The sequence below is a fragment of the Bacillus rossius genome, chromosome 18, assembly GCF_032445375.1.
Source record: "Bacillus rossius redtenbacheri isolate Brsri chromosome 18, Brsri_v3, whole genome shotgun sequence".
Lineage (NCBI taxonomy): Eukaryota > Metazoa > Arthropoda > Insecta > Phasmatodea > Bacillidae > Bacillus > Bacillus rossius.
In genome coordinates this window covers 27,505,759-27,528,634 of record NC_086345.1, presented here as the reverse complement: position 1 = coordinate 27,528,634, position 22,876 = coordinate 27,505,759, and the positions used below count along the sequence as shown (strand labels likewise).

Here is a 22,876-nt window from a genome sequence, read left to right as displayed (position 1 = left end):
GACCTCTCAGTCGCACACATTCACTCGCAGCGATATTTTACATTTTAAAATTCAACAACCGGAATTAGGGACTGATTTTTCGCAGGCAACCCTGTACCACCGTGTTCATAATTAAATAATCTTTAATTTTATTTAAGTTCAATTCAATAAGCAGACCGTTGCAAAATGCTAGTATAGATTTACCTGTTTATACCTGGCTACCCGATAGTTGTGACCGGAAAAAAATAGGCAACCTAACGTTTGCATATTCTGTGGGCTTCATACTTTCGATTGGTATAGAGTTTATCTAATAATCACACCGGTGGAATGTTTCAAAAAAAAATTTTTAATTATTAATTAAAAATACCCTGGACTAAAATTTGTTAGGCAACCCATATGCAATATATTTATTGACATATTAAATTAAATATAAAATACGTTTCATGAAATAAACATCTCGGTGAAGGTCGTTTTATATCGGGATCTTAGACTATATTAAATACCTACTTGGAAATGTATTGCGAACAATGAAAAATGATAGAAGCCAACAACTGGAAAAAATATCCAAGAAAACAGCAGGAAAAGTGGTTTTAAATCCCCACCTCCAAATGAAATCCTGTGTACACTCCTAGTAGAAGCAATTATGGCTGGTTTAAAATACGGGTTAAACAAAGTGGGCTTTTTAAATGATGTATTTTTAAAATAGAATATCTTAATTTTTTTCAACCCTGATTATAGTTATTATAGAAGTAAAATGTTGGTAAATAAAGTATTTGGGTGATATTTGTTAAAAAGAAAATTAAAAATTCGCAAATACCTTTATTCTATGCTTTTAACTTCCTCTTTTCATTAAACCCGGCGGAGATAAGAAATTCCAAATACTTTAGGAGGTATCGCCGTTCTTATTACGCAATAAAGACCTGTGCAATAATTCGACCGCCTCAATTTTTTATTTTTCCGTGTGTTCGTGAGTGCCTAATTAATTAAAATGGTCTATTATGTCAGGTTAGTTACATTATAAATACTTTAAAACTAAGCGGAAATTAAAAATAATGTGAATTAATTTTAATGGTTGTTTAGTTTTAAAGTATTTATAATGTAACTGACCTGACCAAACAAACCGGGACAAAGGATGAACAGTAGGAACTCGCGTAATTTTTTTTTTTTTTACTTATTACTTGCCCAACAACATCCAAATAACAAATAAAACATTAAAATTTGAAACATTAAAAACTCACCTAAGTTAGATGCTGGTACAGTTCCTTTGCCATTAGTCGAAAATGATGTAGTCGTTCACCTACGTTGCGGAAAAAAAAATTTCATACCGTAAACAAGAAACAATGGTCAATGCCGCATGAATGCACAGGTATTGTGATGAAAATTAAAAAATTTTATATCTCCTAAAGTATTTAGAATTTCTTATCTCCGCCGGGTTTAATGAAAAGAGGAAGTTGAAGAGTGTAGAATGAAAGTATTTTTGGATTTTTAAAATTTTTTTTAACACATATCGCCCAACTACATACTTACCAAAATGTTGTTGTCAGTGAGGAAAGACTGGCGAGGTGGGCCGGGCTTGAGACCGCCGGTGTGTGCGCAGAGCTGCTGGGGGACCTCCTGAAGCAGAAGCCCCACGAGACGGATGGCGTGGAGTCGGTCATCGTGGTGGACGGCGTGCCCCAGGTGGGGCCCGACCGCCTCGAGAAGCTGTCCGTCGTCATCAACAAGATATTCTCCAAGTTCGGCCCCATCGTCAGCGAGTACTACCCGAAGAACGAGAACGGGCACACCAAGGGGTAACGACCGGCGGGCTCGACTCGTTTCCCAGGCCGGGTTTGTGAACCGTGCGGATAACTGCCGGAGGGGGGAAAAACCTTTTTCAAATACAGTTTATAAAGTATGAAAAACCCTGTATTTTTTAAGTGAATTGTACGTGGATTACTAAAATTTACCTTTTATCACCTATATCATGTTTTATCATATTAAAATATCTTGCAGTGAAAGCAAATGATGTCCTAAAATCAGACTTATTAGGAATTAAATACATTTTCGTGAAAAATGTTTTATCGGAAAAATCCAGATTAATGTAGTTTTTTTCCGTAGTGCAGTTCAGAGTTGTAGGGGTGGTGATTTCTCGGGAGTCTCTTGCTTTTTAAAGTGAATTTCGTGCGTATTGTGTCGTCGCGCTTTTGCATGGTTTATGAACCTGGCCTGGACACTTAAGCGGCAGCGATCATGTCGCTTTTCTCCTATAGTGCGTCTTATTCTCAGTTTGCAGTGTGCGTTTGAATGGGCGTTGTTGGCAGGTACATATTCCTGGAGTACGGCAAGCCCCAGCACGCCCTGGAGGCGGTCAAGCTGGCCAACAACTACAAGATCGACAAGCAGCACACCTTCGTCGTCAACCTGTTCACCGACTTCAAGAAGTGAGTGTGTGCTCGCAGCGTCTCCGTGCGTGCGTGCGTGCATGTGTGTGTGTGAGATAGAGATTGCAGCTCTCTTGATTAAGATTAGGGTGATGTAAGTGTTAATCATTTTTAAGAATTTTTTTTACTGCTTTCATCTTTGATATCCGATACAACAGGGGTCACGTTTAATTTTTTTTTTTTTTTTTTTTTTTTTTCCAAAAGCAGTTCAAATTATTTAGCTGCCTCATAAAATTTTTCAAATCAGTCCTTGTATGTTTTCAAACTAGATAGTGTAAGTTTGAAAATGGATCACGCCGGGTCCACGTGGAAACCACTCTGATGTATAATGAAACGCGAGGACCTGATTATTGGCCCGGGGGCGAGAGAGAGAGAGAGAGAGAGAGAGAGAGAGAGAGAGAGAGAGAGAGAGAGAGAGAGAGAGAGAGAGAGAGAGAGAGAGAGAGAGACGGAGACAATGTGAGGGAGAGACAGGATGAATGTGAGAGAGAGATAGATAGAATGTGAGAGAGAGATAGAGAGAATGTGAGAGAGAGAGGGGGGTTAATGTGTGAGAGAGGTGGGTTAATGTGTGAGAGAGGGGGGGAGAATGTGTGAGAGAGGGGGGGAGAATGTGAGAGAAAGAGAGAAGGTGGGAGAATGTGAGTGAGAGGGGGGGAAATGTGTAGGGTTCTGCGAATATTCGAAATTTCCGAATTCGAGTTCGAATTTTTTGATATTCGATTCGTAAATTCAAATCGAATTCATTTTACAATAATTCGACTTGCAAAATCTGTCCCGGATACACTAATATAAGACATCCCCCTCCCCCATTTTTAAAAGAAATGTAAATGGACGATTACATCTTCCACATACAAAAAATTATACATAGAAACCCCTTATTTACGTTACAATTATTAACGTTTTCACGTTATTTTAATCATTTTATTTATGTCCCGTTTTAACCTCATTTGATTAATGCAATGAATTCCCGTTGTTTACAACGCGCCTATTGCTTTACGTAGTTTACGCCGTTCGTTCTGATAAAACTGCTTACTAACTTAATTAATCCTATTACAAAGTAATCTGATGTGTAAATCACGTTTTAAAGACGTTTTTAAAAGTTAAACACTTCATCTTTAACATCTCGTGAGTCTCTTTATACCGCTTATAAAAACGTAATCAGCGCCAAGTGCCAGTTTGGTTGTGTTGGTTCCTGTATTCCTTTACAGAGCGCTCTCACGTAGTCGGAGATCGATATCGATATCTCGCAGACTGCATGCACGCGCGCTTTGAAATTCGATTCGAACTGAAAAATCACAATTCGCAGATGTCTAGAAATGTGTTGGAGAGGGACGGATGGAGATGTGAGAGGGAGAGGGGGAGTGAGTGTAAGGGGGCCGGCCGCAGGTACGAGGACATCCCGGGGGACTGGGAGCCGCCCCAGCCGCAGCCCTACAAGGAGCTGGGCAACCTGCACTACTACCTGCTGGACCCCGACGCCTACGACCAGTTCTGCATCATCAACGCCGCCAACAGCACCGTGCAGATCTGGCTCAACTCCGCCCCGGAGCCCACCATCGTGGAGGAGCGCCAGGTGGGCAGTTCAGAGACGGCGAATAGCACTTGTTCCAGCATTCAAGTAGTTCAGAGACAGGAGCACGTGGTGGACTGCCATCAAACTGTACAATCGTGCCGTAGGAAATATTTATAGGCCTGCGGGAATTTCGAACGACGAACGTCCGTTTGTTAACGAATATTTGAGGTGGCATGCCTCGCGAGGTATGCTTTGACCTCACAGTTGTGCGATGGAAATACTCATTTTTTGTCGTTTCGGAGGGATTTTATGATCATAAACTGTGTAATTGTTTCAAAACATGCAATAAGTATATTCAAATTTTTTTACACTGCCGTCCCGCTAACAGTAGCGGAAAAATTGTGTGAACAATTCGAAACAAAGCATATTTGTGAGATTTTAAACTTGAAAACAAACTGCTACTTGTATTAACTTTATCACAGGTACTAGTGCTGTGGAAAAATAAATAAATATACACTTTCGTGGACTAGATCACAAAACACACACACACGTAATTGCGATGGCCGTTTAAAGAAGTGAATGCCATATTTTTAACGGCGTATAAATTGATAGGTAACCTTGATCTAACGCCATGCAACATGTCGCTAACTTGCTCTATGCAAGTATGAGAAAAAAAGTAACTCAGAAACAAAAGGAATAAAGTAAATACTAATTTAGAATTTTTTCTTTCTCTATGTGTATTTGTTACATGATGGGAAAAAAAAAATTTAGTTAGATTTTTGTTTTCACTTTTACTAATCAGATTGATATGGTATTCACATGTGATTCAAACTAAAAAAACTGATATTTGCATAGGTTTAATTATTTCATTACAAAACATTGGGAATATCAATTAATATTTGCTTTAGAGTGCCGAAAATGACTTTTTTTTTTTCCATTTTAAAAGATTTGTGTAGACTGGCATGGTACACAAATCATAATTTTGTTTTAATAAGAACATACCGTGTTTTCTCGTATAATGTACATTTTATTCTAAAATCAAGTTTGAAAAGTAAGGGTGCGACGATTATACGGGGAAAAAAAATTTTGGTAGGTAAGGTTATTCATAAAAACAAAACCAGTTCATGGAAAGTTCGTTTATTTAAAAAAAGATGGTGTATACAATAGCACGCCAAACAATCTATGTTAATAATTCCTTAAACAAAAATATTTCTTCAACTTTAATTAGAAAAACCAAAACTCTAACGCGAACGCAAGCCACTTGAATCTGACGTGATCTAACGTCGTAGTACACACTTGCCACGAAAGAATGCAGGCTATCAAATGTAGTTAACTCAGTACTTGACAGAGAGAGAGCGTTTATGCACTCGGTGAGATATCGATATTGGACTACGTGCGCACGTTTTATACGGGAAGCAACATAACCAAGCATGAATGATGCGCTGGCTACATTTTTATAAGCGGTACGCCGCGGTAACGCAGACAATCAGATAAAGGAAATACAGTTAAAAAACGTCTTTTAAAAGAAAATTTACACGTCAGACAACTTTGTATTTCCGTTAATTAAATAAATAAGTGGTAATGACCTAAATTAAATTTTAGATTATACCTACACCGCAGCAATGCAGACGATCAGATAAAGGAAATAACGTTTAAAAACCTCTTTATAAGAAAATTAACACGTCAAACAACTTCGTATTTTTCCGTTAATTTATTAAGTGGTAATGACTGAATAAATATTAGATTTCTACTTTAAAATGCATCGTTTTATACGGAAAAGATACCTACACAAAGCGCTTGGCATCTATTAGCAGGCCCAAAAACATCATGCTGCGTTTAGGCGAGAAGTTTTTTTATCACTATTTTGACAGCCTAAAATATGGTTGCGACGATTACGAGCGTGCGACCATTATGCGATAAAACACGGTAGTGTACTCAATGGGAACTTCAAATTTTGATTAATTTTCCTATTACAAAGGCACTGCGTTTGTTTATAGTATAGTGTTGGGTGTTCGCTGGAATGTCATGTCTATGAGGGTAAGGCAGAGTGGCGATAAGTGAGAGATGACAACATACTTCCACACTCCATACTCATTCGTCTGCACGTTGAAAAAGAAAATGGGCACCAGCAAAATATGATATAAAATTAATAGATTAACGTAGTGTAAAATAATAACATGGTTTGTTGCTTCAATTGCTTGCATCTACTTTGTTGTAGGCATAATTTTTATTCCGAGTTTTATCTTTTTAAACATACTTCTTTGATGTCTGTATTAATATAGTTACTGTCTGACATTTAGAAAAGATTAGTCTCTAAAATATGGCAAGTTTTTATTTTTGATGGGTTTTGTACAATGTATTACTCTAGCCCTATTAGTGCAATGATGAGTAGACTTTATTGTGATATGACCATGACAGTAATACTGATTGGCTTAATCTTTTCTGAGTGCTGTTGGGCTAAGTATTAGTTGTACCTAAGTTTATGCAAAGATTTAGACAAGCTTTTTTCACACAATTATGGCAAACTTTTTATTTAAAATGTGCGTTGTACAATTTATTACTCTTGCTGAATAAATTTACTTATCCTGATTTGAAAGTGATTGTAATATTATTGGCTTAATCTTTTCTGAGTGCTACCGGGGTAAATTTTGAATTCTACTTAAGTTGCTGTGAGTAATAAGAATTAATAATATGTGACATAACATTTAGAAAAGGTTAATTACAGATATATGGCAAATTATTATTTTTAATGAGTTTTCTACAATTTATTTATCTTGCCCTATTAGTACAATGATGAGTAGACTTTTCCCTGATATACCAGTGATGGTAATATTATTGGCTTAATCTTTTCTGAGTGCTACCGGGGTAAATTTTGAGTTCTACTTAAGTTGCTGCGAGTAATAAGAATTAATAATATGTGACATAACATTTAGAAAAGGTTAATTACAGATATATGGCAAATTATTATTTTTAATAAGTTTTCTACAATTTATTTATCTTGCCCTATTAGTACAATGATGAGTAGACTTTTCCCTGATATACCAGTGATGGTAATATTATTGGCTTAATCTTTTCTGAGTGCTATTGGGTTAAATTTTAGTTCTACCTAAGGCACAACTAACTCCTTGTTATAACAAAACAGCTGTTGGGTCCTTCAAAAATGCTGTATAACCTTATGCATTTGTACCTCTAAATAACAAAAGTATTTTTTCACAATTCCACCAAAAACATCCGTTAAAGCAAAGGAAAATCAAAAATCTTGAAAATGTTTCTGTATAATTGTCTTTTTTTTATTATTTGCTTAAATATACATATTACGTTTCAGCAAATAAACCAATTCTGTCGCCATCTTACAATTGATTGACCACAGAAGTATTGATATACTGAAACACACCTTAAAGCTAGTGAGGTTAAACACACTGTACAGTTCCAACATTAGCTAACAAAATAAAATGCACTTGATTTATCAATGTTGCAAACATTGTCTTTAAATTTCTCGCATATCCCACGTAGCAACCTTGCAGGAATTTAAGAGTTGTTTTCAAATTGTGGTAAAATAAATGTTACTTGACATGTTTTATTATTTGGATGTAAGTTTTGATGGATTAATTTTTTTTGCTTACAAATTAGGTTATGGTTGGACAAACCATGTATGATGGTTTATGACGAGACTTAGCTTTCGGTGATGTATTTTTCATTTTCAGTTAATGAATAAAAAAAACATAAAGTAACAAGTATCTCTTACCACAAAACTGAAAATTCTGTATGCTGTTGATCAGGGAGGCAAAAAGGTTGACCTACAAAAGATTTAGGCTGGTTTGCACAGTTATGACTTGAGGCAAAGTAAAGTATTTCTCCATTTTATTGACCTGAAAATTTTTTTCTTAGATTTGTGGCCCTTAGCATCCTGAATTCAACTCTTATTAACTATACAGCTATTTATTTTTGTAGTACATATCACTTGGTAGTTTTTAATTTACTTCGTAATAAAGAAACTTAACTAAAACAAACACACCCAAAATCAGTTCCTTCAAGTTTGTTATACCGAGGATTTATTGTAATGTGTGACTTAACATTTAAACAATATTTGTCACCAAAGAATTGGAAACTTTTATTTATTAATGTGTTTTGTACAATTTACTTCTCTTGCCCTATTAGTACAATGATGAGTAGACTTTTCCCTGATATGCCAGTGATGGTAATATTATTGGCTTAATCTTTTCTGAGTGCTACTGGGCTAAATTATATAGAGATCGACGAGTATGCTAATTTCTGTGTCAATGTCTTAAATGAGTTTGTCGTTTGTGTCGAAAGAATAAGTAAAATAAACTAATTTAAACCTAATTATGATTTCTTTTAAAATTGAGTATTTTATCCCCACTGGATTTTGGAAAACTTGGTAGATGTGAAAGATTTTGAAGTCAGGGAAAATAGTGTGGTTTAGTGAATTAAATAATGAGAAAATATTGATAGTAACCTTAACAATGTTTTTCTCGTTTGAAATTATTTCAAACATGTAATTTTCTAAATGTTAATTCTGAAAAGCATCTAAAAAAAATATATACATATTTTTTTTTGTTAACTTTTTGACATGTCTCCAAAATGTTTTCTAAGAAAGCTACCCAAAGCAGTGCTGACAAGTATTAAGGATTTTTTTGTGACCGTTTTTTGGAAATCCTTATTCTGATTACTTTTAACGTTTGTAATGTTTGAACTGATTAAGTGATCCACCAGTTGTGCTCTTATGTATAATATCATTCAACAAAAAATTATAAAATATCAGTGCGAAATATTAATATTGAGCATCAATCAAAGCGAACAGTGCCATTTTTTTTTATTTTTTAACTAACCAACTTCATTCAAGTTGAACACACGCGACAAAAATATAAAACTAAATGTTTTTAGTGAGCGAATCTTAGGCTTCCGATGTTTTAAAGCTTTGCAACAAACACGAAGCTTTGCACCACAACTGAAGCATCGAGTAAAACCGATAGCAAATTTCCTGGCGAAGTCAAGTTGAATGTTTAAAAAAAGAGCCTGGATTGATTCGCCTGGTTGAAGTTTCGCGCGGGGGCCTGGTTATTGCACGGAATAACAGGACATTTGCTGTAAGGATGCGATGTTCAGTGGACCGGTGCAATCGACGTGACGGTTGCGAGTGTCTTTGTGTGTGTGGTTGGCAGCGCTGGTCGGAGACGTACGTGAGCTGGTCTCCGCTCGGCTCGTACCTCGCCACGTTCCACAAGAAGGGCGTGGCGCTGTGGGGCGGCCCGGGCTTCGGCCAGATCATGCGCTTCAGCCACAACGGGGTGCAGTTCATAGACTTCTCCCCCTGCGAGAAGTGAGTTGTGTCCGCCCCGCCCTCGGCCTGTGTGGCTCGCGGATGAGATTCTTACACGTGGACAAGGGTTCCCACGCTCCTTGAAAGTCCTTGAAAAGTGCTTGAAATGGTTTGAAGTAATCAAGGGCCCTTAAAAGTGCTTGAAAAAACATTTAGGTGCTTAAAAGTGCTTGATAAAATTTACGCTGTTTGTGAGAGTTATAATTACGTTGTATTTTTTTTTTAGAACAAGCTAAAAGTGGGGCACAGCAATTTAATTTTACTATATTTATGGTATGTTCGAATAAATTTTACGTGGATTAATGCCCCGTTTTTCGACGGCATACGATGAGATATCTTCTATGTACTATTTTTATCGGCAGTTGTGGTGTCATCAATATTTTTGTTCTGATAAAAGTTCGGTATAATGTTAAACTCAGCCAGTTTGCAATGTACTGTTCCTCCGATAAGCTTTTATCTTTCTGTTTGTAAGTAATAGACAGAAAAAAAAAAAAAATATGCACGTGTTCAAAATATACGTACTAAAATTATTTCATAATATTTGGGTCCTTGAAATTTTTGAAAAAGTCCTTGAATGTGCTTGAAAAGTGCTTGAATTTTTTTTAGATAAAAGGAGTGGGGACCATAATGGAGATTTCCGTGATATTTTTTTCATACAGGTTTTTTCACAAATATAATTGTATTATATAGGATGTCCATGAAAGAGGGTTTTTTTTTTTTTTATCAGATAGAGAATAAATTTCTGAGACAGGAAGTCTTTGCCGATTATTTTATCTGTCCATAGGTAATTAGTAATTAATTATAATAGTTAACCAATGATGAGCGTGCTCTAAGAGAAAGAAGAAGAGTGGGGGGGACTGTGCTTACAGAGGGGAGAGAGAGAGAAGCGCAAGGTACTACTGCTTACTGTCTCACGGCGCGCCAAGAGTATAAGGGGGCAAGCAGCAGTAAGCAAGCATGTGTGTGTGTGTGTGTGTGTGTGCGTGCGTGCGTGCTTACCATTGGTTAACTATTTTAATTAAATACTCATTACCTATGGGTCGGATCAAAAAATCGGCAAAGACTTCCTGTCTCAGAAAATTTATTCTCTATCTGGTCCAAAAAAAAAAATTGCCGTCTTTCACGGACATCCTGTATAACAAACACAGGATGTCAACGTTCTGGAAAGTAGGGGAGGTATTAATTGGTAAGGGGAAGTCGGGAAACTTACCTACTCAAAATCCTGGGAAAGTCATGTGAATTATTTTTGATGGTAATTCGAGGAGGAGAAAATGTCATTCTCAAGTCTGTCATTGCCCAGACTGTAAAGCATTTTTTTTTTTTTTTTTTTTTTTTTTTTTGCATGGTCTTACACACTATTAAAATATTGTATGCGAGGTTCTGTTAAATATGAACTTATTTTTCATGTTAACTTAGCCAAAGTTTTTGTTCCATGGCTGTTTGGTTCACCATGGCAAAGGGCACTAAAAATGAAAGTTGTTTACAACGACATACGAAGCGGTCGTGACCACAAGTACACGCAGTAACTTAACAATAAACAAGCTTAACACTGTATGCTAAAACTGTTATTGTTCAGTCTATAAACATTTTCTGATGGTTTGCCAGTAAATTCAGCGCTGTTGCAACGTAAATTACAGGAAATGCTTTCGCATAAGGTGGGCATTAGTAGTAGTATAAGGAAAATTACTGTTAAATCACGATAATTCGTATATCCCGGGTACATGAAAATGAGATTCTACTGTATTTAATTTTGTAAAAAGCTGCATTTAAAACTCATTTCATGCATAATACATTAAAGTTTGAAAGGAAGACATATAAGACTGAAATTAAATTTTTGCATCCGTGTCACTAAAGTTTTGGTTAATAGCGGTGTTTTGAACATGCGTTAAAGTTTTTATTACAATTCGCCGTATAATCTTGTCTCTAACCATTACACGGTAGGATATGTCCGAAGTAATAGTGTGTTCATTAAAATCTTGTTGTTTGTAGGATGTTTTGCGGGTTCTTTAGTTGTCTGTGCTCACGCCGGGCGGCGTGCTTCTCCACCTGGGGAACAGCGGCCTTGTGAAGGCAGGTTTATCAGGGGGCAGGCACCGAGGGGCAGGCTGGCGTTGCCGCAGGTACCTGGTCACGTTCTCGCCACAGGCAGACGACCTGCCCGGCGACCAGAAGAAGCTCATCATCTGGGACATCCGCACGGGGCTGGAGAAGAGGACCTTCGTGGCGGACGGCCTGAACGTGTGGCCCATCTTCCGCTGGTCGCACGACGACCAGTACTTCGCTCGCATCGGCACAGACATGCTGAGCGTGTACGGGACGCCCGTGAGTGTCACGTCCCTGATCACCTGACAATCTTTCTTTGGGTTCTACGTTAGGGATCGTCCATTAATCACGTGAGGATCGAAAGGGGGAGGGGGGGTGTCGGGAAAAATCACGAAATATCACAAGGGGGGAGGGGGGTGTAGAGAGATATCACGTGTATTTATTTTTTTTCGCGCAATTTCTACCAAACCGAAAAGCGACGCGTGGACCTTGACTCGCAGTAGCCAGGCAACAATATCCCCGCCCGCCGCAACATGAACCGCCCGGCTCGGCTTGCCAGTCGCCAGCGAGACTGTGATTTTGGCGCCGAATACATGCGTGAATCACATGTAAGCCTTTCCTTCATTATTATTTTTATGCCAGTGAGAATAAGCCTGCAACCTTATTGTGTGTCTGGACATTTTTATCGCTTTCCTTAATTTTCCTGAATTAAATTAGATTATACCTATGTTTAAAGATAATAATCTGAAATTTTTAAAAATATTTTGTACCAAAAAAATACACGTGATTTATTGGGGGGGGGGGGTTAGTCTGAAACCTCACCACAAATCACTAGGGGGGAGCGGGGGTTAAAAATTTGCTAAAAAAAAATAAAAAAAAACATGTGATTAATGGACGACCCCTTATACAATTTTTAGATGGGTAAAGTAAGTGTTAAGGTACCTAGGCTAGTTCAAATAGAGTTTGCATCTTTTCTGTGTTTCTTCTTTTTATAACTTTTTTGATAAAAAAATTATTAACAACTTTAACCTCATTCATATTTAAAACCGAGATTCGTGATGTAATAAGACCGACCGATGAAAACCCGAACGGCATAGCCGTACTTATTAGTAACACTTTACATTAATAACATTGATAACATATCTTTTTTAAAAAAAAAAAAATAAATAAATTCCTTTGATTAATGCTGTTCTACACAAGCTTATGCTTTTTTATATTACTTTTGATTTTATTGTGTAAGTCCATCATGAGCTAGTAAACCTGAGATAATTATGGCGAAATAAGTATTGAGAAATATTTTAGTTTTCTATCCGTTGAATAATACACTATTTTTAAGAATGAAGCCGTTGTATGAAATTAAAAACAATAACTATAAATAATGTTCTGCAGGCTTTCACAGCCATTTCCTGAAGTAGCTTGGCTTCTGGTGTTGTAGCCGCGTCCTTGGTGATATATAATTCACAGACGTTTCGGTCCACATTGCAGTCGCCGTCATCAGGTAGGCTCCCTGATGATGGCGACTGCAATGTGGACCGAAACATCTGTGAATTATATATCGCCAAGGACGCTGCTACAACCCAGAAGCCAAGCTACTTCAATAACTATAAATGGACATAGTTATGCAAAAAGGAACCAACCCACAATTTTGTTATATTTTATTTGAAAATAAATTAAAACAGTGCAAGTTTGATCATACCGTCGTTGCTTATTATATCGGTTTTTATACTAGACCATTGAAATTATACCCACGTTATATTATCAATAGGAGAATTACAATTTATGATTAACTTTAACTTTAAAAATACTCGGAATAGGTTTCATGTGGGTTGGTTCCTTTTTTGCATAACTAACGTCCATAAAGCTGTCTGCGTACAAGTCATCCTCGGCTTACCTCGCCGGCTGCAGAGGGTTTGCGCTGTCTGTGACCGCGAGCAGTGGCGTAGCCAGGATTTGTGTATGGGAGGTGTTAAGAAGCATTTGGGGGCGTGCCCCTTCTCCTCCTCCTCCTCCTCCTCCTCCTCCTCCTCCCCCCCCCCCCCCCCCCCCCCCCCCCCGGTATTTAAGCGAGGGGTCCGGGGGTTCTCCCCCGGGAAAATTTGGATTTTAAAGTGTAAAATAGTGCTGTTATAGCAGTTTTCGGTACTTAAATTGTGATGAATAAGAAATTAATTAAAGATTTGGCGCTAAGGGATGGGGGGGGGGTTGTTTGAACCCCTGAAACCCCCTCCTGGCTACGCCCCCGACTGCGAGGGCGTGGCGGAGTGTTGACGCGTGTGTGTGGTTGTGTCGCGCGGCAGTCGTTCGGGCTGCTGGACAAGAAGAGCATCAAGATCCCCGGCATCAGGGACTTCTCGTGGTCGCCCACGGACAACGTGCTGGCCTACTGGGTGGCGGAGGACAAGGACGTGCCGGCCCGGGTCACCCTGCTGGAGATACCCTCGTGAGTGGGGGAAACGTCCGTTCCTTCGAAATCTTGAAAAAATCTCTGAAAGTTCTTCACTGACTGCTTTGAAATTTTGACACAAAAGTTGCACTCGACTGCGCGTGTGGTTTTGTACACCTGTGTCGCACCTATGACATGTGGAAAGATACGTAAATATATGTGTTCGTGTGTTCGTGTTTTGTTTTGTACGGATAAAGATGTAGACATAAAAGAGATTCAGATACAGAACAAGAAATATATCATGGTTGCTACAGGACTGGAAAACCGGGAAATGTCAGGGAAAACTCTATGAATTCTGGAAATTTTAAAGTTGCTTATAATTCAAACAAAGCTTTGTTTTGATGCGCTCGTACCGCTACCGAACGACTTCGCTAAAAGGCTGCTGCTTAAGGCACACGGCAACTGCAACTTTTTTTTACTTGGTCTACGATTGTCCGTTGCAATAGGCTGTTACAACCACCCACCATAACTTCTGGCCAATCCAGGCAGTCGTTTGTTCACTAGCGAACCCTTCCTTCATTTGTTCGTGTTTTGATCCTTTTTAATTTGCCCTTGAGACTTTGTGTTTTGTTCCGTTCCATGTAGAGAACTACAGAACGGGCATGGCGTCATTTATCTTTTGAAGGCTATTTTCACGTGGAATAAGATGAGTACAAAGCTTATTACGTGAATTTAAAGGCGTTCAAGTGAAGTTAGTTTTTGATGTGATCATAAGAAAATAAAGTGCATTTTAATAAAAGAAGCAATACCATTTCTCATTTTGAAAATTACCAAGCTGATACGAAAACACGTGGCTTTTGTGTGCGGTTATGTTTTTGCATTTTTTCTAACTATTTTTTTAATTACTTTTTTTTTCAACCGTTATAATCCGTGAGTTCTGTTGCATGACACTTACATGGTGTATAAAAAAATATGCATAACTGAACATGTTTTTCCCCAGAGTCATTAGTTAACATTGTAAGAATGTAAGAGTATTGCATGTTGTGATGCTGCTATTGTAATTCTCTAAGTAGGCCCGTTATATTGCTAGGTGTGAATTTGTAATAGTTTTTGTATTTGTGTTGTAATATTTTTTTAAGAATTCATAAACATTTTTTTAACCTAACCTGAAAATATTAATGTGTACTTTTTTTTTTTTAGCTTAGAGATGTTGAAGAAAACTACTTTTAAGGAGAATTGGCTCAAGGAGTCACAGTTTCAGCTTATCAAACCCTCTGCTTAAAACATAAATTCTGCGTACTGCACTTCGTGCTACAAAAGTATTCAACTCAGCAATATAGGCCGAAGAGCTCTCACCAGCCATGTCGAAGGGAAAAAAAACACATTCGCAATTCTGCCGTCAAAATAACACAATAAAAAAACCTTATTTTACCTAATGTTGAAATTTTTATATTACATTTAATCATATGCACGTTAATATTTATGGTACGTACTTCATAAGAAAGTCAGGGAATTTTTCTCTTCAATTTCTGGAAAACCAGGAAAAGCCAGGGAATTCTTAGATTCTATTTCTGTAGCATCCATGTATATACAAGTAGAGAGATTTGTAGAGGGAAATATATTAGTATATAGGAAGAGAGAGGGTTTTTTTTTTTTTTTTTTTTATTGTTTTAAATTTTAAAACTTTACAACGGCGCTTGAAGCAAATGAACGAACTTTTTTTCCCAGTCGGAATGAGACCCGGGCGAAGAACCTGTTCAACGTCGCGGACTGCAAGATGCACTGGCAGAAGTCCGGGGACTACCTCTGTGTGAACGTCAACCGGTACAGCAAGATAATCAGGAAGGAGAAGAACGAACTGAAATACTCCGTGAGTATGCTCGTTTGTCGTTTTCTCTCGTTACCCAGTGCTTGACCGTGTAACAAACACGGATTATCAGCTGTGTTGTGTAGCAGACTGTGGAATGAAAATGAAATTGCTGTAATATCAAATCGGATGTTTAAAATTCTCGCAACGTCGAATCGAACTGTGAATACTGTTCTGGATGAAGTTGTAGTACAGTCATTCATTACAAAAAAAATGCTAGATTGTTGGAAAAAAATAATAATTAGTTTTAACATTTTTGTAATGTTTAAACTATTTAAGTGATTGACCAATTGGGGCTTAAAGATGTAACATCATTCAATAAAAAATTGTAAAATAGCATTGCAAAACGTTAATGTTGAGCATTTGTAAAAGTGAACTTAGTGGTAACATATATATAACAAAAGACTAAGTAGTTGACTTACGAGGTTTTATCAGCACATGCACTATGAAAAAATGAAAAAAATACACCAAACACATCCGGAGTATAAAACTGGGAAAATCTGGACTTAGGTTTTAGAAGTAAGCTGACAAAATATTTTCTTGAGGTAATCTTTGTATCGCAACCTCGGACGGATAGCGAATTTTCACGGGGAAGTCAGACTGAATGTCGAGAAGAGCTGCGGTTGACTCGCCGGGCGGGGGGTGGTGGTGTGTCGCCAGGGCATGTACTACAACTTCGAGATCTTCCACATGCGGGAGAAGCAGATCCCGGTGGACAGCGTTGAGATCAAGGAGCCGATCCACGCCTTCGCCTGGGAGCCCGTCGGCTCCAAGTTCGCCATCATCCACGGCGACGGCCCCAACATCAGCGTCAGCTTCTACGGCGTCAAGACGGGCCACACCCCGTCCCTGCTCAGTGGGTGTCCCCCCGGGGTCCGGCCCCGTAGAGGTCGCTCCCCCTTTAGCTGTCTGCTGAACTCTTAGTCCGGCCGAATCCCGACTTCAATCACAACAGTGTGTCGTGTGTTCTGGAAGTTTGGGGGGAGTTGAAATTGCTCAGGGAATTTATCTTGAATCCTGGAAAGGTGACTTGATGTAGGCTTTTGGACATACGCCATTGCTTAGCACTAACCTAAAAAAAAAAGTGCTAAGCAATGGCGTATGTCCAAAAGCCTACGTCAAGTCATGCACTCACATTTCACAAATCTTTCAAAGATAATATCCTGGAAAGGTGTTTGAAATTCCCCAGTGATAGTAATTTGAAGGTAAAAAGTGATGTAGCTGTATGATTTATTTTATTGTTTTTTTTTCTCCCCCGGAAAATTTGAAAAATTTATTCTTTCAAACATTTTTTTAACCCAACCCGTAATATATGCTTTATTGATAAATTATAGGGATGGGAAAGTCGATCCGTCGATTCTTCGATACCCCGATTTTTTGATACATAATCGATAATCGAGGATCGGCAAAAATCACCGATTATTAAAATTCTGCAGGATGTAGACGTAAAGTGCTGCCTAGCAGCGGTTCATCGCTGTCGTTGCAGTAATTTTAGTCAGTTTTACAACTAAATAAATAACCATAAACGATATAATAAATAATAAATGAAATATAACATAGCTTACCACAGCTCAGTTGCCACAATCCCGTAAGCGGGAACGGAGGTTGGCGATTTCGTACTGTGCATTTAGGGTTATTTATTTATTAACGCAGTGTTATCGTATAAAGAAATTGTAGCCCAACTTTTACTTGCTGAATACACCCACATTGGTAGCCATGTGCACAAAATTTCAAGATTCTACTGAGAAGTGTGCCACGTTTTCTACGTTTCTAGTATATTTATTCACTTGCGTTGTTGCATATTTATTTTCGTCAATGAGTTTTTTTGTTAACCAGCATTTGTCTATACATGAACTTTCACAGGTTTGCCAACTTCCGGTACAGATCTTATTCTCAATTACTTAACGATAAAATGCAAGAATAATGTGGCCATAGCCCGTAACATTTTACGAGTTACGTATTTTCCGTAATTTATTTAATAACAGTAAACATTAAATCACCAGTTAATTACGCAACTTAAACATAAAATTTCAATGGACGTTTTTGAAACACGTTTTCATTCCAGTAAGTTACCAGTACGGCAACTGTAGAAATTTTCTTACATGCTTTTGTTTCCAGTGATGCTTCTTTGTTTGAATGTTGGGTAATGTTAGCGCAATACGAATAGTAAAATAACATTTTTATTTACGTGATGTCTAGTGAAGTGTGGAAATACTTTGTCATCGACCGACAAAATTCTGGCTACGCAATATGTCAAATCTGTAAATGTACAATCTCACGTGGCGGTAAATCTAAAACTACAACAAACATGAAAAAACATCTCGAAAACAAGCATGGGAGTTATGTTCATGAGACGAAGAAACAAAGGCTACATTCATCGGAATTGAGCGAGATTGAAGAAAATGAAATAGATGATAGTTCAGCACAAAATTGTTCTTCAGAGACAACCTTGCCATTGTCATCAAATTCAGATGTTAGGCCTACTGCTACTGATTCATCGAGAGGCAGCGGTTCAGTGTCCCCGAGGCATGCTGAGAAAGTTGGCCAAACGAATATTTCATCAAGAACACCAAACCAGTATAGGCTAACTCCTAAAAGTCAATACCAGCCTACATTACAATCATTTATTGATAAAACTGCACAATTCAAGTCCACTGATCCTCGTGCAAAATCAATAACTCAGCACATAGGTAGAATGATGTGCTTAGACAATCGTCCTTTTAGCATGGTTTAAGACAGAGGATTCACAGAATTTGTCAAATTCCTTGAGCCTAGGTATGTTTTGCCCAGCAGAAAACATTTTTCAAATACTGTTGTACCACACATGTACCAAGAATGTAGGGAAAATGTGAACAAAAAGTTGGACGAAGCTGAACATGTGAGTCTTACAACAGATATGTGGACTTCAACAGCCAATGACGATTATCTTGGTCTAACTGTGCATTTTGTTGATTCCAATTTTGTCTTGCAACACCTCAACATTGGGGTTATTCCCTTTCCTGAATTATCTCACACAGGGAACAATTTGTGCAATTTTATCACAGAAACACTTGAAGAATGGAAGCTGCAATCTAAAGTTGTTGCCATTGTAAGAGACAATGCCAGGAACATAACTGCTGGCCTAGAATCATCCGAATATGAACATCTGCCATGCCTAGCACATACCCTGCAGCTTGTTGTAAAGGAAGGGCTACTGAACAACAAGAATGTAAATAATCTGATTGCCAACGGTCGTCGCATAGTTGGCCATTTCAAACATTCTTGTAAGGCGACAAAAGAGTTAAAGAAGGCTCAAGCCACGCTGAAAATGAAAAAACATAAACTTATCCAGGATGAACCAACGCGTTGGAATTCATCTCTCCATATGCTACAGCGCTTACTTGAGCAAAAACAGTCTGTTTCTTTAGCATCAGCAACTCTGCAGTTACCTGTGACTTTTTCATCAGCAGAATGGAACCTGATGACAAATGTAGTAAACCTTTTAAGTATTTTCAACCATGCAACATTGGCTGTAAGTACTCAGTGTGTGACAGCCTCAGAAGTCATACCTATAATCAACAGTTCTACTGAAGAGCTAAGGAAACCAGCACCTACTGGATCAGGTGTACAGGGCATCAAAAATGATATGCTTGCTGCCATAACTTTGAAGTATTCTGATGTTGAAGAGAATATGTTGTACGCAGTTGCAACATTACTGGACCCACGATTTAAACACCATGTTTTTGTGCAGGACGGTAATGTCACAAAAGCGAAAGTTTTTTTGATTGAAGAAGCAAGAAAAACTATCTGTTTGAAACAACCTGAAACTGAGGTAAGTTAGGTGCTAATTTCCTTGTAATTCATTAAGTGTATTCTTATTTGTCTACTTCTGCTGTTTTATGTTGACACATTTGTTTGTTCATTTTTAATTTTTAATTTTGAAAATTTTGTTGCTTTTCTCTCAGTCTGTGCCGCAAACATCCAGCCAAGCAATGGAAAGCCATGGTATGTGGACATTTTACTCAAACATAATGAAGACTGCCCCAAGTGTAAGCCACATCGCATCAGTTGAAGATGAGATTAATGTTTACTTGGAAGAACCTATTCAAAATTCAAGTACCAACGTTTTCCAGTATTGGAAAGAAAATACCAAGTACCCATGTTTAAAAAAACTGTCAAAGAAATTTCTTTGCATTCCACCTTCAACTGTACATTCCGAGCGATTATTCAGCACTGCAGGACTGATTGTTGATCAGAAACGGAACCGTTTAGATCCTGAACGAGTCAAAATGTTGGTTTTTTTAAATAAGAATTTGTGATCTAATAAGAATTTAGGATCTAATAAGACTTTGTGATCTAATAAGATGCTTTGCCAGTTTTCATTTATTATTTTAAGAACTTTCAATTTTATTTTGTCAAAAGTGTTGTTTTTATGATATTTCACTATGTTGTCATTTATTTCAAAGGTATAAAGATTGAATTTGGTAGTTTCTGGTTTTTTACAATATTTTTAATAATCACAACTTTTTGTGGCTATTTAAAGTTTGATTGATAAATGTTAATGATTGTACATTTAGTAATTAATATACTATTTATTAAATTGTATTCCAATGAAATTGTTAGTATTTTGATGACTTTACGACAATTCACTTTTTATTAGTACTACTGACCTATTACTAAATTACGTATTCTCTTTTCAAAATTACATATTCAACTGGATTAAACATAATCCACATAAAAAATAATGCTTGCCCTACACATTACACATTACAGAATAGTAATTTCAATTTCTTTATTTCAAGTAATGTAAAGTTTTGTTTTATGTGTTAAATTTAATAGTATTTATTTATTATTTTGAAAAATGCTTTTTTAGTGTATTCAATAAGTATGTTTACTGATTCCATTGTAACTTATACTTCAATCCCGAAAATGAGAATCTATAACTTAACCTAATTGATTGGAATCGATAATCGATAAGAATCGATGATCGCAACAAGACTCGATAATCGGTATCGAATCGAAAATTTTGAAAATTTCCCATCCCTAATAAATTATCATTGTGTCAGTTTTATAAAATGCTTAAAGAATTTCAATTTTCCAGTATGATCAATCTTTATGCATTATACATTGAAACATTTTATCCCCCTAATACAAAATCACGAATCGAAATAGGTATTGACGAGCAGATTACGTTACAAGATGATGCAGATGTAATTACCGTTTCACGTTAAAGTCCGTATTTTTAATAGAACACCAGGCAAACAAAAATAAATAAAAATTGAAATTGTTTGGCGTGGGGGCCAATGTAGTTGCTACTGATTTTAGGGAACATTCTCCGCTTAAGAAACAACACCGCCCAACTGACATTTTGTTTTTGAAATTTAGTTTTTTTCGTTTTGCCACGAAAACTTAAATGTTTAGGGTCTTCTATCAAAGTGAATTCACCGAAAATCCAACAGAGTGCGGTAATATGGTCTTTTTTTTTTTCTGTCGCAGCTACAATTCAGTCTGAGCATGGCACATACAGTAACCGAGTGGCGTAGTTTCGTAAGCGACGATGCTTGAGGGTTTTGCCCGGCCCCGGTTGTTTCGTTTCAGATTATTTTGGTTATTTCGCATTAATATGTACAGTAAGGAAACGTTTTCACACATTTCAGTTATTCCTTCGATTCATTTAAGTTACAATTCAAGTATTTAATCATTGAAATTCAATTCTATTGAAGTACTTTTTTATTTCATGACCAATTGGTTCCTTTTGATGCTTTTTCGTGTAATTTTTACTTCATATTATTTGTTTAATTACATTTGGGTACAAATCAGGGGTGCAACAACAGCGGGGGGGGGGAAGGGTATTTCCCCCCCCCCCTTCTGAAACCTTGAAGTGGGGGCAAACGGGGGCAAAGGAAAGTGCTGTGTAATCAATTTTTTAGATGATAAAACTGCTCAAATAGCACCATTTTCCACCTTGAAATACAAATTTTCCCGTAGTGGGGGGGGGGGGGGGGGGGGCATGCTTCTTAACACCCCCCTTACACAAATCCTGGCTACGCCACTGCTCGCAGTCACAGACAGCGCAACCTCCCTACAGCCGGCGAGGTACGCCGAGGACAACTTGTCCGCAGACGTTTCGTCGGCTTAATTCCAAAACCTCGTTACTCCATTTCAGTCAATTTTACAGGAGAACTCATGAGCCCCTGGATCCCCCCGCTTCAATATGGGGGGGATCGATGATTCTTTATAAAAAGGGATATATTGCGCGCCCCCTACCCCCACCCCACCCCCTTGGAAATTTAGTTGTTGCGCCCCCGCGTGTACGCAACAGGTAATCTTTTCTGTACGAAATATAAAATACGCAATTTTATGTATGTTATAATCATGTTAGAACACTAAGAAGTAGCGTATAGGCCGACATATATTCTTTTGATTATATATATAATTTTAACACCATATATATGATTATTTATAAAAAGGTATGTTGCGCCCCTGTACAGATCAGTGTATTTGTGTTGTATCGAGTTGTTTCTGTCTGCCCGTGCCCGCCTGGCAGAGAGGTTCGAGAAGAAGGCGTGCAACTCGCTGTTCTGGTCGCCGGCGGGCCAGTTCATCGTGCTGGCGGGCCTGCGCAACCTGGGCGGCACGCTGGAGTTCGTCGACACCAACGACTTCGTGGTGATGCACAGCACGGAGCACTTCGCGGCCTCCGACGTGGAGTGGGACCCCACGGGCCGCTACGTCGTCACCGCCGTGTCCTACTGGAAGACCAAGGCGAGCGCCCCCTGGGATACCGGGGGAACACTCGGGCGATCCGACACATGGAGAACTGGGAAACTGACTACCGTATTAAATCGCATAATGTCCACCATCGCATAATGTCCGCACATTTCTTTTTAAATACTTGAAATGGAATTTTTTAAAATCCGCATAAAGTCCGCACCAGACAAAGCAACCTTGGCCACCCCTGAAAGGCACAGTAACGGGATGGAAAATTACCGACGCTGTCAACAATGCTTTGACCTTGAGTTGTTCATTTCTCCGGAGCGGTCGCTGAGAGGGTTTTGTAGCGTGGTGAAATAATCCGGACTCAGGAACTCGCACTCCACTGCTCAGCTGCCTGCGACGTCACGCGAGTTGCAAGGGGATGGGCTATATATAGCACAAGCCAGTACACGTCAACTCACACTACGTCACAAAGTAGGGGAGGTAGCGGAGAAGTGGTGGGGGTACATGCGCACGGATTTCTTATACACACAGTGGGCAAGGGACAAGGAGGGAGGTTCGCCGGCGCCGGCTAATGCAGACATTAGACATCAGTGGCCGTCTCTATGAAAGATTAAAAAAATATCTT

At 38.2% G+C, this 22,876-nt stretch overlaps 2 protein-coding genes across 2 annotated transcripts in view; both read left to right on the top strand.

Moving 5' to 3' along the window:
* LOC134541086 (eukaryotic translation initiation factor 3 subunit B) overlaps positions 1–22,876 on the top strand; it is a 34,172-nt gene that overhangs the window by 3,427 nt on the left and 7,869 nt on the right. The window contains exons 2-10 of the mRNA XM_063384241.1: positions 1,577–1,772; positions 2,283–2,402; positions 3,792–3,978; positions 9,102–9,259; positions 11,380–11,581; positions 13,600–13,742; positions 15,414–15,555; positions 16,213–16,408; positions 22,079–22,296. Coding sequence (XP_063240311.1) covers positions 1,577–1,772; positions 2,283–2,402; positions 3,792–3,978; positions 9,102–9,259; positions 11,380–11,581; positions 13,600–13,742; positions 15,414–15,555; positions 16,213–16,408; positions 22,079–22,296 — 1,562 coding nt within the window. The remainder of the gene's footprint in view (positions 1–1,576; positions 1,773–2,282; positions 2,403–3,791; positions 3,979–9,101; positions 9,260–11,379; positions 11,582–13,599; positions 13,743–15,413; positions 15,556–16,212; positions 16,409–22,078; positions 22,297–22,876) is intronic.
* Positions 16,417–21,534, top strand: LOC134541087 (zinc finger BED domain-containing protein 4-like). The gene is made up of 2 exons (XM_063384242.1): positions 16,417–19,363; positions 19,497–21,534. Exons 1-2 carry the CDS (start codon positions 18,377–18,379, stop codon positions 19,848–19,850), a joined length of 1,341 nt encoding a protein of 446 aa, XP_063240312.1. The 5' UTR covers positions 16,417–18,376; the 3' UTR covers positions 19,851–21,534.